The following is an 18,477-nucleotide window of genomic DNA, read 5'->3' as shown; positions in this document are numbered from 1 at the left end:
TGAAACGATATGAATGTTTTTTATTCAACCGACAAAGCCCTGTGGCACGTGAACTTTAATCGAGGATAGGGGTTTCAAACTCGGGTAGGCACCTCCAATTTTCATGTACTTAGGTAGTGTTTATCACGTGTCTTTTTTTTATAGAATAGGAAGGCGGACGAGCATATGGACCACCTGATGGTAAGTGGTCACCAACGTCCTTAGACATTGGCATTATAAGAAATGTCAACCATCGCTTACATATCCAATGCGCCACCAACCTTGGGAACAAAGATTTTATGTCCCTTGTGCCTATAATTACACTGGCTCACTCACCCTTCAAACCGGAACACAACAATACCAAGTACTGCTGTTTTGCGGTAGAATATCTAATGAGTGGGTGGTAACTACCCAGACGAGCTGGAACAAAGCCCTACCACCAGTCTGAAAATACAATTTTAATATTATTCCTCTGTACAACCAACTAATAAGCGAATAAAACTTTATATACTCGAAACTTATTTAATACTTTTTCTCAGACACGTAATAAAATATTCAACTTCCCATGAGACATGTAATAAAATATTCAAGAAAATATATTAGGAGAGTTAGACTTTAGTAGACCATTAATAAATAATAGGTACTTTTATATAATCATTATAATAAATAGAATTACTTTTATTAATATCTTTTATTTCGATGACTTCACTCCGGTACATTAAATATCTCACTGCCCATATCCTATAATCAATAAATGAATAATCTTTCACATTTCTTATATACTATCTGACTGCCTCGTTGGTCCATTGGGTAGATATAAAGCCGCAAATTCCGAGGTCCTGGGTTCAAACCCCAAGGCAAGTCGATAGAAAGTTATTGTTGTTCTGTCGAAAAATTCTCAGTAGCAGCTCGGAGTCGGAAAATTGATAGCGCGTACATTCATGTGCCTCGAAGAACACGTAAAGCCGTTGATCCTGCACCTGAACTCTTTCCGGTCGTGTCGAATTACCGTTCCACCGGATTATGAGAGTGAGAGAATAGAGAGTGCACCTGTGTTTGCGCACACACTTGTGCACTATAATATCTTCTGCGCAGTTGGCTATATTCGAAAATAAAACTCGATGTAGTCATACTTTATTTTTCGATATCGAAATCGAATTTTCATATATAGATAATATTTCAGTTTTTATATAAAGTTAGACGAATGTTTGCAATGTAGAAAGATAATACATTTGATAAATTAAACGAAATAGCTAATGTAATTAAAAACGATTCTCGCAAGTGAAATAATAGAAGGCAGTCATAATTGTTGGCTGTTTTATTTTATAACAACAAACATATACTAAACAGAATTTTAATTATTTTTTGTGTTACGTTTAATTATACTTTTTAACATTATTGGATGATAAATAATACTGTTAGCATTCTTGCCACCATTCCACGCGATCATGATTTATACACTAGTTATTTTTAATTTGTATTTGCCTCCTCTTACAATATATATTATTTATTTTATGTTATAGGTAGGCGGACTAAAGGGCTACCTGATGGTGAGTGCTAACCACCGTCCACAGACATTGGCAATGTAAGAAATATTTCCGAAGCCAGATGTTCGGTAGATGTTCCAGGGCGTCACGCAGAACACGCTCCTGTACCTCCTTTTTCAGCTGGCGATAAGTGGACCACAGCCGTCCCTCCAAGTCCACCTCGAGGCCGTTGTGCCTGCGGACGTATGCCCTCCGCGCCCGGTTACATGTCGCCCGAAGCTCGGCTATTTCGGGCGACCACCAGTATACCTGGCGGCGCGGTACCCTGCGCCGGGTCCTCGGCATGGCCGCATCGCACACCTCCTTTAGAGCGCTGCGCATGCGGTCCGCCAGCTCGTCGACACTGGCACCCTCCTTCCTTCCCGCGGAACCCCACCGCTGCGCGATAGCAGCTTCCCTGACCAGCTCACGATCCAGCTGGCCAAGGGACCACCTGGGGAGCGTGGTTGGCACCCTCAGAGGTTCCGCTGGCCTGCAAGAGGTGGAGATCTCAAACCGGATGTATCTATGGTCCGACGGAGTCTCCACCTCCTCCTCCACTCTCCAATTTCTCACTCTGGCGCCGCGACAGGCGTAGCGAACGATAAGTCCACCACGGACCCTCCCTGCTGCCTCGCGCAGGTGTGCACCTGCCCCCTGTTAAGTAGGGACAGGCTGGAGAATAGGGCCCACAACTGGACAGCCCTTCCTCGCAGATTCGTGACAGGATCTCCTCAGGGACGTGATTTCGTGTTGAAGTCACCGACAACCACTATCAGTTTCGGAGACTACCTGGACACCGCAGCTCTGACAGAACCGAGGTAGCTCTCGAACTCCACCAGGCCGCGGTTGGGGGAGAAGTACGTTCCTACTACTACGTACTCTCCCCACCCCGCCACTACGTAGCCCGAGCCCCTCTCAATGAGTGAAAGGGAAGGACCTGTACCGCTCCGAGTAAGGACTGCCACGGTGCCGTCCAAGTCCCCTACCCAGTGAGATAAGAGAGGGACGAAATAGGGCTCGCAGGCCACAGCCAGGTCGATTTGCCATTCCGCCATGGACTGCAGTAGCAGGTCCTGAGCTCCGGCGCAGGGGTTGACGTTCGTCTGGAGGAAACTGAGTTTGCCGCTCATGTTGACATGGATGCTTCCTCTTCGGCCTGGCGCCGAAGAGGAAGTGTGATGTGTCCGACGTTTGTGATGGTGTGATTGCCTAATACCACTTTTCCTTTTGTGATGGGAGGGTTACACTCTCCCGAGCCCATCACGTGCCCAGAGGGTCTTCCAGCGTCCGCACATACTGCACAGTGCAGCTTTCCAGTGCAGGTTGAAGATCTGTGGCCCTCGACAGAGCATCTTCGTGTCAAGCTTAATCTTCGTGTGTCCAACGCCCATGCACTTGTAACAGCGAAGAGGGCGCTGTTCCAGGACGTACACTTTAGCTGAGCTCCACCCTACCAGAAGACGACCGGCGTCGGACAGCTTCTTCGCCACCGTAATGGGACAGGTGACGCGGACCATACCCATATATCCGGGTCCACGCTGCAACGCTCCACACTTAACTGCCTCAGGCGTGCAGTCCCCTGCCCGTGCGACTGCCGCAACCAGTTTCTCTGGGGTGACTGAGTCGTCGAGCCCCGTCACCTTCAGGTCAACTCTCTTTATGGGCCGGACAACGTTGGCCACCCCGTCAAGCACAGTACGAAGCTTCTCCGCAAGCTTCTCCGCCTGCTCCAACTGTGCTCTTGGTAACTCCAACACTCTGGCCCCTGTTGCCGAGCGACGTACCTTAAGTCCGCTACAGATCCCGAGGTCCTAGAGCTTTATGCCCTGTTCGGCTCGCTCCAGGACCTGTGCGTACGTTACGCCCTTCTCCTCCGCCTCCGGTTGCAGCGTGACAATAACTACAGCGATTCGAGGGGCGGCCAGTTTTGGCTTGGCCGCATGGGTCTTTGTCACCGCTAGACAACTGAATATTCAAGCCAAAATTCAATAATATGACGCGTCAGAAAATCAGAAACCAATAAACAAAGCCAAAGTGGGTAGTCGTGAAACATTCGGAAAGCGTAGATAAGAAGCGTAGGCACACAACCTCACTCGACGACGGCCGAAACATCAATTCTTGTGCCTGTAACACTGGCTTTATCACCCTTAAACCGGAACGCAACAATATATGAGTGTGTGGCACCTACCGAGACGGACTTTCAGAGAGTCCTACCATCTAGCAGTAATATTCAAGAAACGGGAACAAATCTCTCAGTATTGATATTATTTTACAAATTCCGTGCTAGACTTATATATATTAAGTTATAAACCACTTTATTTCTTTGCTAAAAATACTCGCATGTGTACTTAACAGTTATGCCTGAAAAATTCACAGAACACAAATTATTATTATTACAAACTTCAAATTTCATTTGCATTACGACCTCTTTTGTAATAACTAAAAAAACAAATAAACATGAAAAGAGCTTTTTGCTGACTAATACAGAATAGAGTTCTTGTTTAAATTGTATTTATTTTTTATTTAATTAGTAATATACTATTTTTTCATTTTTTCATTTTCATTTTCAGTAATAAATATAGTTTCATCATAAATATAAGCATGTCGTAATTGTTACCGACGACAAATGCTCATATCAGCTTGCTTATTTATTTCTTTCGAATTATTATAACTATATATATGATAATAAATGTTATTAAAGTGCCAAGTGGTGGTGGCCACTCACTTACTTTATTAATGAAACAGATACAATATGATTGTTGAGATATAGTATGAATGAAATTAAGCGAACCATAAAAAGGTGCTTTCTCGTTATTAATTTCTTGTTTTCCATAGAGCCATAACAAAACTTAAGATATGTTAAATAATCCATCAAATATTTCAATTCATAAATAAAATTTTCATATTGCATACTTAATTCGTATTTACAATAGAATGAAAAGTTAATACGCAGCAGAGGAAATTCCATTAAAGCGAATGAATATAAATGGAAAATATAAACGTTATTTATGAAGACTCAACAAATTGGATCATCGTATTATAACGAAAAATAATTGAATTACTATAGTGGTTAGCAGTCGTAGTCAGCAATTTTGTTGCGTATTTTACTTAATGGCTATAATATTTGAACCATTAATTTAAGCATTTAGTAAATTGAATTTCGAATATTTATTTTTAATAACGTTTTTGAGCTTCAGTTTTGGGTATCTCTATTCAAATAAATTATCATTAAAGTAAATAAATATAAATAAATAATAAACCATTCTCGCTGAAGTGGAAGGCTGGTCATGTCTCCAGACGCATTGATGCGATGGAGCCGACACGTGTTAGAATGGAGACCACGCTTAGGCAAACGTAGTGTAGGTCCAAGGTGGATCGACGATTTAAAAAAAGGTGGCAGGTACGGGATGGATGTGGACTACCCAAGATCGGGATGGTTGGCATTTTATGGGGAAGACTTTCGTCCAGCAGTGGACGAAACTGTAAACTGTGTCATGTCATGTCTGGATATAAACAACAGCGTTACTTTCAAGCCAATGTTTACGTCACTACCCACACTATGGATCCAGTTAATGATGGTTATATTACCGATACGACTTTGGATACTTCAAGAAAAGAAGTACCTATTCATTGCTTACAGCAAGCCTGCACGAGCTTAGTAATTGTACTACATGTTATGTTATATTATATACCTTTTACCAATGATTTAAACAGATTCTATGGTATATCAAAGGCACTGTTTCTGGTGGCTATACAAAACAATTTAACAGCGTTAGGATTTTCAGACCTTGTACATATGTTCCGATTCGATTATTGGACTTGCTGTAACATTTCGCTCTCTTATTGCAGTCCAGTGTAAAAATCTACCCAGTTCTAGGCTGCTTTTATGGGTTCTCCTTTTAATTTCTCTCCGCTAGTTACCTGCTGATCATGCTGATGTTGAATGAGGTCTCACTTAATATAATCTTAATAGTGTAGCAAAGATCATTCAACGTTCCTCCTTACGCCTGCTACTATACCAAGTCAACCCTAAGTGTTTACTAGGTGGTACGGCTTTGTGAGTCAGTATAACTACAGGTACAAGGGACATAACATCTTAGTTCCTAAGGTGATGTAAGGAATCTATTGACGATGTAAGGAATTGTAATTATTTCTAACATTGCCAATGTCTTTGGTATAGGTTACCACTTACTATCAGATGGCTCAATCGAAGACAAGAACAGAACAACAACGACCACCATCTCTGACATCGTTGATGAAGTAAACCCTTTCAAGGAATTTTTTATTTGTGATTTTGTCTCTCTTTGAGATGGCCAAGATACACAAGAAAGGCATTTAGTCGGCTTTTCCCCTTGTATACGAACTTCATGTCTTCGATTACTTTAGTTTATTTTAACAGTAAGATTATTGTTTTCCTTAAACGTGAACAAAGCCTTGTTACCGCTACGTCGATACATCCATAGATCTTCGATCTAAGTTAGAAATTGCATGTCATCATCAATTACATGATCAAACCTTAGAAGCAAAACTTGTCAACTAAGCCCACTTTAGTAATAAAACAGTGATATTGATATTAGTATCACAGTTTTTTTGGCAAATATTGACATGATGAATAAACCTATCTATCATTTTCTGAAAAAATATTAATATTTCAATATTTTAGTTAGAAACCTTTAAAAACATTAACTTAACGAGGATTTATATAGTTATATTAGATAAGTTATTTCATTTCAGTAATTAAAAATATAAATGGATCTTATCTATGTTTGGTCAGGTAAGAAATATTAAGTCATATTTGAAATTAATGATGTCGTAATTATTTGTTATGGCATACCGTCCATAAATGCCACTGTTAGCTTGCTTAGCAAATAGCATCCGGGCGAATATTGTAAACAACATATTCGGTCGACAAATTTCGACGTAGCTCTGCAACTTGCATCTGTAATTAGAGCATCAAAATATTACAGTGACCAATGAGATATGTACTAACAAATACATTTTACACATAGTTTGTAATCATATCGTTTATTCTGAATTATCTCATTAAGCGGGCAATGCAATCCCAAATTAAGCTTATACAGAGCTTGTACTATGGAAACCAGACAACTGATATGCTACATATACTATTTTTCTTTTGTAAATACATACTTATATAGATAATTACACCCAAACTCAAGACAAACAGACATTTTCACGTACTCAAATATCTGTCCTGGGTGGGAATCGAACCCACACGCCAACCGGCTCGTCAATATATATATATTTACTGGTGGTAGGGCTTTGTGCAAGCTCGTCTGGGTAGGTACCATCCACTCATCAGATATTCTACAGCAAAACAGCAATACTTGATATTGTTGTGTTCCGGTTTGAAGGGTGAGTGAGCCAGTGTAATTACAGGCACATGGGACATAAAATCTTAGTTCCCAAAGTTGGTGACGCATTGGTTATAAGCGATGGTTGACATTTCTTACAATGCCAATGTCTAAGTGCGTTTGGTGACCACTTACCATCAGGTGACCCATATGCTCGTCCACCTTCCTATACTAAAAAAATATATATATATATATATCCATCCATCCTGTATGTTCAGAATGACCAATATGAAATATTTCGTAATTATTGACATTAGGCTGTAATTTTATTATTAAAGTAAGACAGATTTGTCTTACTTTATTAAAATCTGATATATATTCCAGTAAAAAATCAAAGAAATAAAAAGTACGTAACTAATTTTCACCTAAAGTATACTATCTATAAGTATAATATAAGTATATTATCTATAATTTTGTTACGTTTTTGAAGCTAAAGTAAACTTTTTGTTACAGATCGTATGTGGCATATCAACTATGGTGATGGGCAGCGTGGCGTTTATAGAAGAGAGACAGAAATTCAACATGGGTCTAGGTATTCCTGCTGGAAGTCTCAGTGTATTAGCCGCCGGTAATAATACTTTAAAATTTAATATTTTTATCATAATAACCAGATACTTCCACGTGTGAAAGAGGTGGAGGTGTAGGTATAGAAAGTGTTGGGCAGATTTTTACGTCCAGTCTGCCTAACATTTTTTTTTTTTTTTATAGAATAGGAAGGCGGACGAGCATATGGGCCACCTGATGGTAAGTGGTCACCAACGCTCTTAGACATTGGCATTGTAAGAAATGTCAACCATCGCTTACATATCCAATGCGCCACCAACCTTGGGAACTAAGATTTTATGTCCCTTGTGCCTGTAATTACACTGGCTCACTCACCCTTCAAACCGGAACACAACAATATCAAGTATTGCTGTTTTGCGGTAGAATATCTGATGAGTGGGTGGTACCTACCCAGACGAGCTTGCACAAAGCTCTACCACCAGTAAACATCAACTCTGGTGGAATAGTTCCTCTAAGCCAACCGTATATTGAGAATCTTTTGTACTAGAAAGACGAATGCACTTAAAATAAATTGTGTTCTTTACCAGAATCTCACGACATACCCACAAATTCTGACAATATCTGATTTACATTATATTTTCATGGAGCCCTAAGCAAATTATATTTATTCTCATTTACAAATTAAAATGTTCAATAGTGCCAGTTTAGATTTCAATCCACTACTTGCCAATAAACTCTACATGTTCCAATAAGCAAACTCAACTCTTACAAACAAAACAAATAGAAGATAGCATAACAAACTCCCAAATCCATTTTCACTCACAGAGTTTCTGCGCTTAAAATTATCTAAGTAATTGTGACTGTAAGTAAATAAATATATTTTTTGTTGACGCTAAGGACGCATTTAGATAAAGTTAAAGTTAACCTCGCGCGATTTTTGCAATTATTATATATTTTATAGTAAAAAAGGACAAAGGGATTTAACAAACAACTGAGTTGAAATTTTTAAATGTAAATTAAACTTTGAGATAAAAGAAGAAGAATGTTTCTAATTTTGAATATATATTTTATTGTGGCTAGGCACTACCCACTCAACTGATATTCTGCAACGAAACAAATAATTAGTATTGTAGTGTTCAGCTTTCAAGGGTGAATAAGCCTGTGTAACTACAGGCACAAAGGACCTTTTTTTTAACGCTGGAAAAATGCGTTGCGCGTTTCCCCCACGGGAACAGTGGGTGGTATGTGGGGCTCGCCGGTGTCCAAGGCGCCGAATGCGTCCCGAACATCGGAATACCTACTAGAAAACCAGCGGTACCCTTTCCGTCTTAACGAGGAGCGACACGGGATCGCTTTCGCATGCTACCGTGACACTCTGACGAGGCACAAAGGACCTAACATTTTAGTCCCCAAGGTTGATAGCGAATAGGCAATGTAAGGAATTGTTAATATTTCTTACAGCACCGATCTCTATGTGCTATGGTGACCGTGACTTATTCATCCGCCTATATTATATATAAATTCATACGTTTTATAAAAAAAATACATCATTATATTAATTTTTACTCTACCCACAGATTAAAGTTACTTTATTTTACTTTCGACAACAAACTTTCCATATATAATGTTTATTTTAGCGAAAGGCACATGAGTACGTTTATCAACCTCTATGTAGTCTCGTATTGTTCAAACTTACAACCTTTTTAAAGATCATTGTATTTCCCTTTCTATGTGTACTTTTGTTAATATTAACATCTATGAGTTGTTTCTCCCTCGAGGAATTATATATTATAGTGTTCGTTTTGTGATCCAAATTCGACAATTATATATGAAAACTTATTTTCATATATTTTTAACTCTTATTTCAATTTTTTTTAATTGATAATTGAAGCTCTTAATTGAAAGAGGAGAAAAAGGTGCTAAACTCTAAATGTATTATCTAACAACAAACCTCGAAACACACCGCAAACAAAGGTCGTGATATATCAAAAAGTGATATGCGACATTGACCATAATAATTATAACATTTCAAGTATACAAGCATCAAAATAGTATAACCGACTTGGTTGTCAATATTTTGAATAATGTAGTGAGTTATTACAGAATCGCATTTGGTCTAAGCTTATTTATATGTAGTAGGAGATTTATCTTTAAATGTCAACTTGGTCTATTAATAAAATTAAATCTTATTTAAAAAATATATCGATTAACAAGCCATATAATTCGATAATATATTATACAGGTGATAAAAATTGTCTAGTTCGTAATAACTTCATTACACTTAATAACATAACTATATAATTTTATTTATTCAAAAGAGATTGATTAACTACTTAAGCAAAAAGAGGATGGCTTTACATAACTTATTCATATAACATGACGACTCTAAAGTTGTTATAACAGCCTACCTTAATAAAGAATGTTATGTTTCTTTTTCATTTATTTAGTTATCAAACGAAACTATAGAATTAAATCAAACGAACTAATTAGTAACAAAATAATATTAACCAAAATGACATGACATTTCTATCACTACTCACGAGAGTGCGAGACGCGTGGTAGTTAGCACATATTGGTTCTATCCGATTTTATTCAGTGTGTGTATTACACTATTATAAATGCAGTCTCGAGCTGATTTACCTTTAATTGGAGTTGCGAGAAACAGCTACACATAAATAGTAATACGCAAAGATCATGGTTCACAAATATAGCTCGGTTTGCTAATAATAATCAAAATGAACTACGGTCTCTTAACGGTAAAACGAATACAATTCTTAAGTTATCTCATACAATGGTATGAGTCTAAAAAAGTAAATAAATGGTTGAGCACCACAACAAACTGAAGAGGGTCGTAGCTTAACCACCGATTAAAAACTCCGGCAGACTTTAAGAGTTATTTATTGTGACAAGTCAACAATGTTTACATTAGAGCGTACAGTAAAAATAATTGAAATAATTAATTAAAAATAAACAACAACAACAGCGCTTATATAGGCATTCCCCTCTCACGATGACCACCACGCGTGCTTGCCACTTTTGGGACCTCCTCCTAGGCGAAAACAAAAGCGATGCATGCGGCCATTTTGCTGGTGGTGTGGTCAAGCGTGTGACGTCGCTGCGAAGACAATAGATGCGCATGCGACATATTGCCGAAGGGGTGTATCCATACGTGTGACGACATACATCAGACCACTGCAACATCACCTGATCAATGACGCAGTTGATCAGGTGATGTTTGTGCTGCGTTTAGACGCATTGTGCACTCGCCACAAAACGATAAGGCCAAATAATATGTGGTGTATGTGAGTGTGTGTGTTTTTATATAGCACTCAAAAGTATATTTTGAATCATGCATAAACACACACACAAGCACACACACACAGACACGCACACACACACATATATACATGTATTAATATCCTAGCGGGGCCCGCAGTTTCACCCGCGTATAATTTAAAAAAATCACTAAGAGTAGACTTATAATATTTCAGTATATTCAACATTTTTAGTTTTACTTTCGTGGGATATTATTCGGTTTTTACCGCACCCGAATCTAGATTGGGCAACATACAATTGGAATCATACATGAGCAAAACATAATTCCCTTAAATATTTTCCGACATACTTGAATGTCTTTCCTTATGCTTTATTTATTGACTGCAAACGATACGGTTAATATTGTTTTGGGTTCTTTTGCGTTGATATAGGCCCCCGGTAATAGTTTTACTCACACATCTTCCATGTAAACACAGCAATTGGTTACAGATTTATCATATGCATAGATTTTATACATTGTTCTTTGCAGAATTAGTACATTGATTTGTTCGTGCATTCATTTTCATTCATATGATAACCAACTCGATACTCAAAATTGTACTTTTATTGATTGAGTCCGCCATGTTGTATTTAATATTACATTACACATTACCATAAGCCTAAGATCAAATATCATTTTTCGTATTCGAAATGAATTATTTGACTTTCCCCTGGGAGCTCTTGTATGTTACGAAATAAAAATGATGTGACCTAATATATTATTATTATTAATATTATCTCTATAAGACTTTTGTGTTCTGCCATTTTACGATTATTATTTTTTAGTTTTATTTCGTTTCACTTTATTAATTGCGAATTTCATTATATGTATATTACTTAATAATTATAAGCACCGTAGTATATATCTATATACTGACGGTTATGACTACCTCGTTGGTGTAGTGGCTTGGTGTAAGGCCGCATATCCGAAGCTCCTGGGTTCAATTCCCAGGTCGGGCCAATAAAAAGTTATTGGGTTTTCTGTTAGAAAATTTTCAGTAGCAGCCCGGAGTCTGGAAGTTGGAAGTGTGTACACTCCCGTGCCTCGGTAAGCACGTAAAGCCGTTGGTCCTGCGCCTGAACTCTTTCCGGTCGTGTCGGATTACCGTCCCATCGGATTATGAGAGTTAGGGAATAGATAGACTGTGTTTGCGCACACACTTGTGCATTATAATATATACTGCGTAGTTGGCTAATCTCTCTTGAGATTGGGCGCCGTGACCGGAATTGGTCTGGAGGACATTATATATCTATACTATTATTATTAAAAAAAGTCGAGATGGCCCAGTGGTAAGAACGCGTGAATCTTAATCGATGAACGTGGGTTCAAACCCGGGCAAGCACCTCTGAATTTACATGTGCTTAATTTCTGTTTATAATTCATCTCGTGCTTTTCGGTGAAGGAAAACATCGTGAGGAAACCTGCATGTGTCTAATTTTATCGAAATTCTGCCACATGTGTATTCCACCAACCCGCACTGGAGCAGCGTGGTGGAATAAGCTCCAAACCTTCTCCTCAAAAAGGGAGAGGAGGCCTTAGCCCAGCAGTGGTACATTTACAGGCTGATACTGTACTGTACTATTATTGTAAAGTAAAAATATTTGATTGTTCGTAAACGATAAACTGAAACTACTGAATTTTATCGTGTGCATATTTATATATGTATTTAATTTAATAGTCACAAACTTAAGTTAGCTAGTTTATAATAAATCTTGTCAGCTTGGAACGAAACTAAACTATAGGCCTTTTATTGTAAAAACAGTTATACACTGGTGGTAGGGCTTTGTGTAAGCTCGTCTAGGTAGGTACCACCCACTCATCAGATATTCTACCGCAAAACAGCAGTACTTGGTATTGCTGTGATCCGGTTTGAAGGGTAAGTGAGCCAGTGTAATTACAGGCACAAGGGACATACAATCTTAGGTCCCAAGGTTGGTGGCGCATTGATTATGTAAGCGATGATTGACATTTCTTACAATGCCAATGTCTAAGGGCGTTGGTGACCACTTACCATCAGGTAGCCCATATGATTGTCCGCCTTCCTATTCTATCAAAAAAAAAATCGAAAATTAGAATGCTCCTTTCACAATTTTTCGATTCTTAGATAATATTGTATAAAATGATGCGTCCTTGTATTGACATTTGTGGATCCCTTGGCGCGGGATTAACATTCAACAGTCAGCATGACCTCATTCATTAATATACTTTAACGTAAATTCATTTGTTTTAACATGGACTTGACTCGTATGTATAATTAAATTTTATAGGTAAATATAACGCGGCTGTTGACTTTAACAAACTCAGGTGACGTTGGAAGTCACAGATTGTATAATTGTTTACGTCAAGTTCTATCTACATGTACTTCTTATGGGTAGGGTAGCGTGATAAGCGAAGCGGGTCTTCATATAATGGCTATAAAAAAACGTATTAATAACATTAATGTTCTCTCAAGTTGGAATTCTCTTGCATTTTTTGCTATAATTTATGATCGAGTTTTAATGAAATATCTTTGAATCAGATAAGAAATAGCATATCTGTTTTTTTTTTTCTTAGAGCAGCAGAGATCAAACATTATTTTACGTTATTATAATTTGCTACTAGATGGTGGCTATTTTTTTACTAGATGGTATAGGGCTTCATGCTTAAGATATTCTACCGCTAAACTGCAATTAGTATTGTTGCGTTTCGGTTTGAAGAACATCTTCGTTTCCAAGTTTGGTGGTGCTTTGGCGATGTCTGACATCACCAATGTTTATGGGCAGTTGTGACCACATACCATCGTGTGGTTCATTTGCCCGTCCTATAATATAAAAAATAATTGCTTAAATACTACATTTAAGTAAACCTTCTTTTGGTAAATTGGCGTTTGTTACATACAATTTGCAATTGTGTTAGAGATTTAAATCGCAAATTAAGCTATCGAGTTTAGCTTCATAAAGTAATTTATAATAAAAATATAATATAAATATGATATTAGCGAATTTTTATTATTTTAGTAATTATTTATTAAATAATTTTAAAATTTAATTTAATAAATGTAGACGATGTTGACTTATATATTTATATATTTATATATTTATATACATATATATATATATTTTTTTATTTTATAGAATTATTTTTATAAGTATTTAATTTACGAATTCTAGTACACTCAAGCACAATTCACTTTATTTTAATAAAATAAATAATAAAGAGTTCTCCATTTTAAAATTCAGTAAAGCCAATGTATTTATTTTTTAATTTTCTAACGTAAGAAAACCGGCACGCAAATACTTCTCAAATTCCCAGACATAATTAATTAAATAAATAAGTCAGTATATATAATTTATGTTAATTTCTATTCTATCTTTATATCTTAGCCAAGATATTGTCGCAAGATTTATTAATATACATTCATTTATTAATATACTGTGCGTCTAGAAGTATTACTTACTGTTTGTCTAGTACGCATAAGTTATTAAAAAAAACAATACAAGTTACTAGCACTAGTGTTATTTAAAAGTATTTATATTATAATTATCCTTAATTTAAGCCGAGTTATTTTTCTTATATCACTTCTGCTTCAAGCGATTCGTGAAGGACATTCAACGGCAAATAAGTTCAGGAGTTAGTCTCGTTGCTAGTTCAGACCGGCGAGATACCATGTCGGTAGCTGAATAGCAATTTGAAGACCAGAACGACTAACTTTTTGTTAAAAATATATCGATTATATACGCATATATTGCTAATTGTCAATTTATAATTGACCTCAATCGGTAGTAGTATCGCGTAGTATGACAGCAATATGTATATAAAGAGTAGGGATGTAACGTAACGTTCGTTTATGTTCGTATGTCAAATAGATAATGACAAAAAGGAAGAAATCAGTGTTTAACTATAATGTATGATCCGATTATTTATAATGTAGGTTTTATATAATATATTAAAAAACTTTCTGTTACGCAGCTGTTTCAATACATACATCTCGCGGTTGGGGAGTCACTAATGGAGCTGGCGCGGGAGCTGCGGTAGCATTGCTGTGGGCCGCTTCAGGATGCCTTCTGATTGCTTTGATAGTCCAATGCTTTAGGACGATACTGGAGCCACCAGGATTTGATCACGGGTAGGGATTAGATTGTTTTAATTATTCTTCAAATAAATACTACCAACTATCAAATTCAAGTTTTAATATGATGACTGATGATGATGAATGATTAATATGACTATTTTAAATTACAGAGACGGCTCAGAAGAGGACTCGAAGCCATCCTCACGCGATTTAATTGTAATCGCTTGCGTACAAATAGTTTTAGCAGCAGCTACACTTTTTAGCGCAGTGGTATGCGCTAGAATCGACTACAATGCATGACGCGAACCAACGGGCGCACTTACGCGACGTCGCATAAGCGAAGCGCCCGCTCCCGTTCTCGCCACCGCTCCTAACGTACAGCCACCCGAAAACGTAGAACGCGAAAAGGAAGGGCGCGTCGCATGGCTTATATAAACTTTTATTATACCATTATTCATCGTATATTTTATGGTTTTATTAGGTTGTGCTCGACGCGCAGTTGATGTGGGATTCAAAACTTTCGTCATATCGTTGAAGACTGTTAACTATGATGATTATTACTACTGTCTTGGTGTAAACTTATTACAAACACTCTATGTCACAAATCTTAATAGCAAAGTTAAATAATATAAAATATTAGAAAGTCGAATAGAACTTACCAGATTATCATTAGTAAGGTTAAATTATATAGTAATTAAAATATTTATGCTGTTTTCAATTTTCTTTCAAGAATGTGTATTTAAGAAATCTTTTAAAATATACGTAATAGTATAGACGTAATAAAATATAATAATTATGAATGTGTAAAATTGTATTTATTTACACTATCTTAGGTAAGTTGTGTATTTTAAAATGTAATTAAACCTTTAGAAAAAAATATTTACTGTTTTTTTCCCTAACAAAAATATTCGTGTAACATTTATTATAAATGTTTTCTTTTTAAAACTTTTAAAATGAGTTCTGTAGTGTGATCATGTAAAAACTCACTTCATTACCCACCTGTGAAATATTGACAACCAACTTATGACTATATAATATTCCGATACGTGGTATACATGAAATGTTATATTATATTTATTATGATCAATGTCGCATTTCATTTTCTGAAATTTCACGACTGTTTTCTGCGGTGTGTTCGTTTGTTCTTACAGAAAAGCCCTACAGTGCATTGATGTCCCATTGATGGGCAAAACGAATATTTACATAGTGTTAAAACGTTACACACTTCTAGTGTTATATATAATAGGTAGGTATCGCCAAACAGCAATGCCTAGACAAAGTGATATGCGACATTGACCATAATAATCATAGCATTTCAAGAATACACGTATCAAAATAGTATATCATAAAGTCGGGTGAGTAATGACGTGAGTTCTTTACAGTATAGCACTACTCTGAACTTTTACTTTGTAGCTAACAATAGTATTTCTTAGATACAATATATCTCTTTTGTAAAATTTTACTCGTATTTCAGTTAAATCTGTTTGATATTTATACTTGTATTTTTGTAATAAAACATTTTTTGCGTCATATTTTATTTATTATGTTATTTTAAACCCTTTTAATTAATTCTTCTCAACTCAATTCATGTCAAATTTATTGTTCCCACAAATCCTGTAGGTATTTATGAAGTACTAATTGTGCCCTCAGTTTCACCCGCGTATAACTTAACGAAATCACTAAACGAAGAACGAGAACTTACTGGTGGTAGGGCTTTGTGCAAGCTCGTCTGGGTAGGTACCACCCACTCATCAGATATTCTACCGCAAAACAGCAATACTTGATATTGTTGTGTTCCGGTTTGAAGGGTGAGTGAGCCAGTGTAATTACAGGCACAAGGGACATAAAATCTTAGTTCCCAAGGTTGGTGGCGCATTGGATATGTAAGCGATGGTTGACATTTCTTACAATGCCAATGTCTAAGAGCGTTGGTGACCACTTACCATCAGGTGGCCCATATGCTCGTCCGCCTTCCTATTCTATAAAAAAAAAAAAAAAAAGAAGACTTATAATTTTTCAGTATCACAACATTTTTAGTTTTATTTTCGTAGTATATTAGTATTTACGAGATGTTAGTTTTATTGGTTTTCCCACCCGGATCTAGATAGAGCAACATACAATTTGCCATGAGAAAAACAGCATTCCTTTAAATATATTCCGACATACTTGCCATGCCAATGAAACGACTTCGCATTATTTTGGAACAAATTTGATTACCATACAAAAGGGTATAGTGAATTGACTTTAAAAGATATGCTATCGTGGACTTTTTTAGAACTTTTCATTGTAATATTATATATATAATTGTATAGATTAAAAATATTTCTAAAATTTCAATTTAATTAAAAAGTAATTTTCCCTGCTATTCATATTCTTTGATCTATTTCTGTCTCCTAATTACTTTTTGGCCAATCGATACGAAGGTCGAACACAAACTGTCAAAGAACACTCAATCAACAACTATTTTCAGTAATTAATTTCGGTCAGCGAAAGTCAGAATATTTTAATCGGACTGAATTGTCAAATGTTTGGATAGGTACCACCCAATCATAAAGTATTCTACTGCCAAACAACAATAGCATGTTATATACACGATATCTTAGTTGTTAGCACATTGGCGATGTAAGGGAATATTTCTTGTTTACGGGCTGTGGTGAACTCTTATCATCAGATAACCATCGTCACTTGAGATCTTCTCTACCTACTCTCTAGCCAAGTTGACCGATAATCTGAAGGTGAGACGCGAGTGGATGCGGGAGACGGAGACTCGACACCAACAGGAGAACCGGTAGCTCTGGTACTCCTTAAGGCCTACGTCCAGCAATAGGATTGGCTGAACAATAATGATTAGAATTAAACATAAAATTCTCGTGAAAAGCCGTGACATGATAGCATTACTTAAAACTTAATTTAAAATATTATGTAAATCTGAACTGACCGTTTCGAGAATTCAATGGTTATTATTTAAAATACAATTACGTTCAAATACGGTTAATTAATTAAATTCCATTTAATATGTGAACAGCCCATGTGTTTACACGAAACGTGCTTATTGTTTACGAAATGAATATAAATGAGAGCGAAATTCAGTTTTTAAGCTTTTATCAAAATTCGCTATTCATGTTTTCCTTTATTTGTTTTACAAATTCTACACAACCGAGAGTCCAAGCAAAAGTATGTAAAGCCAGCCTTGCTGGCTGATGAGCTCGGCAGGGCCAGTCCCCACCACGATGTCATCACGTGATCAAGTCAAGCCGCTAGGCCACGCCCCTTCGAAAGATATTCCTAATATCTTCAATGAAAGCAAAGACCATTTGTAATGATTTATCGGTAAAGTTTTCTGTATCTGTTTCATATTATTTATGTATTCGAATTTTATTGCTTGAAATAAAACTTACTGTTACTTGAAATTCTGTTATCGTATTTTGTTAAAAATAAAATTTTGAATAAAATATTTGATATTACATTACATATTCAGATAATATCATCGTTATAGTAGTTCTACCTATCTAGTATAAATAAATCTAAGACGATATTATAAAAGTACCTATAATTTTAAATTAGTATGCACAACCACTAGCTCGCATAAGATAATGAAGATTAAATCATAAATCATACCAGGAGAAATCAACATAATATATATATATATATATATATATATATATATGAGTGTTCAACATCAAATCTGAAATATTCGAAACGGAAACAATAAGAGAAACGAACGTC

At 36.4% G+C, this 18,477-nt stretch overlaps 1 protein-coding gene across 1 annotated transcript in view; it reads left to right on the top strand.

Annotated features, from left to right (window-relative positions):
- Positions 1-15,417, top strand: part of LOC126769175 (uncharacterized) — a 62,447-nt gene extending 47,030 nt beyond the window's left edge. The window contains exons 4-6 of the mRNA XM_050487818.1: positions 7,334-7,448; positions 14,649-14,805; positions 14,922-15,417. Coding sequence (XP_050343775.1) covers positions 7,334-7,448; positions 14,649-14,805; positions 14,922-15,051 — 402 coding nt within the window. The 3' untranslated portion in view covers positions 15,052-15,417. The remainder of the gene's footprint in view (positions 1-7,333; positions 7,449-14,648; positions 14,806-14,921) is intronic.
- The last annotated feature ends 3,060 nt before the right edge of the window (positions 15,418-18,477 follow it).

This window comes from Nymphalis io, chromosome 6 (assembly GCF_905147045.1).
Source record: "Nymphalis io chromosome 6, ilAglIoxx1.1, whole genome shotgun sequence".
NCBI classification, from domain to species: Eukaryota; Metazoa; Arthropoda; class Insecta; order Lepidoptera; family Nymphalidae; genus Nymphalis; species Nymphalis io.
The sequence above is the reverse complement of the archived record's forward strand: the minus strand, read 5'-3'. Positions and strand labels throughout refer to the sequence as shown.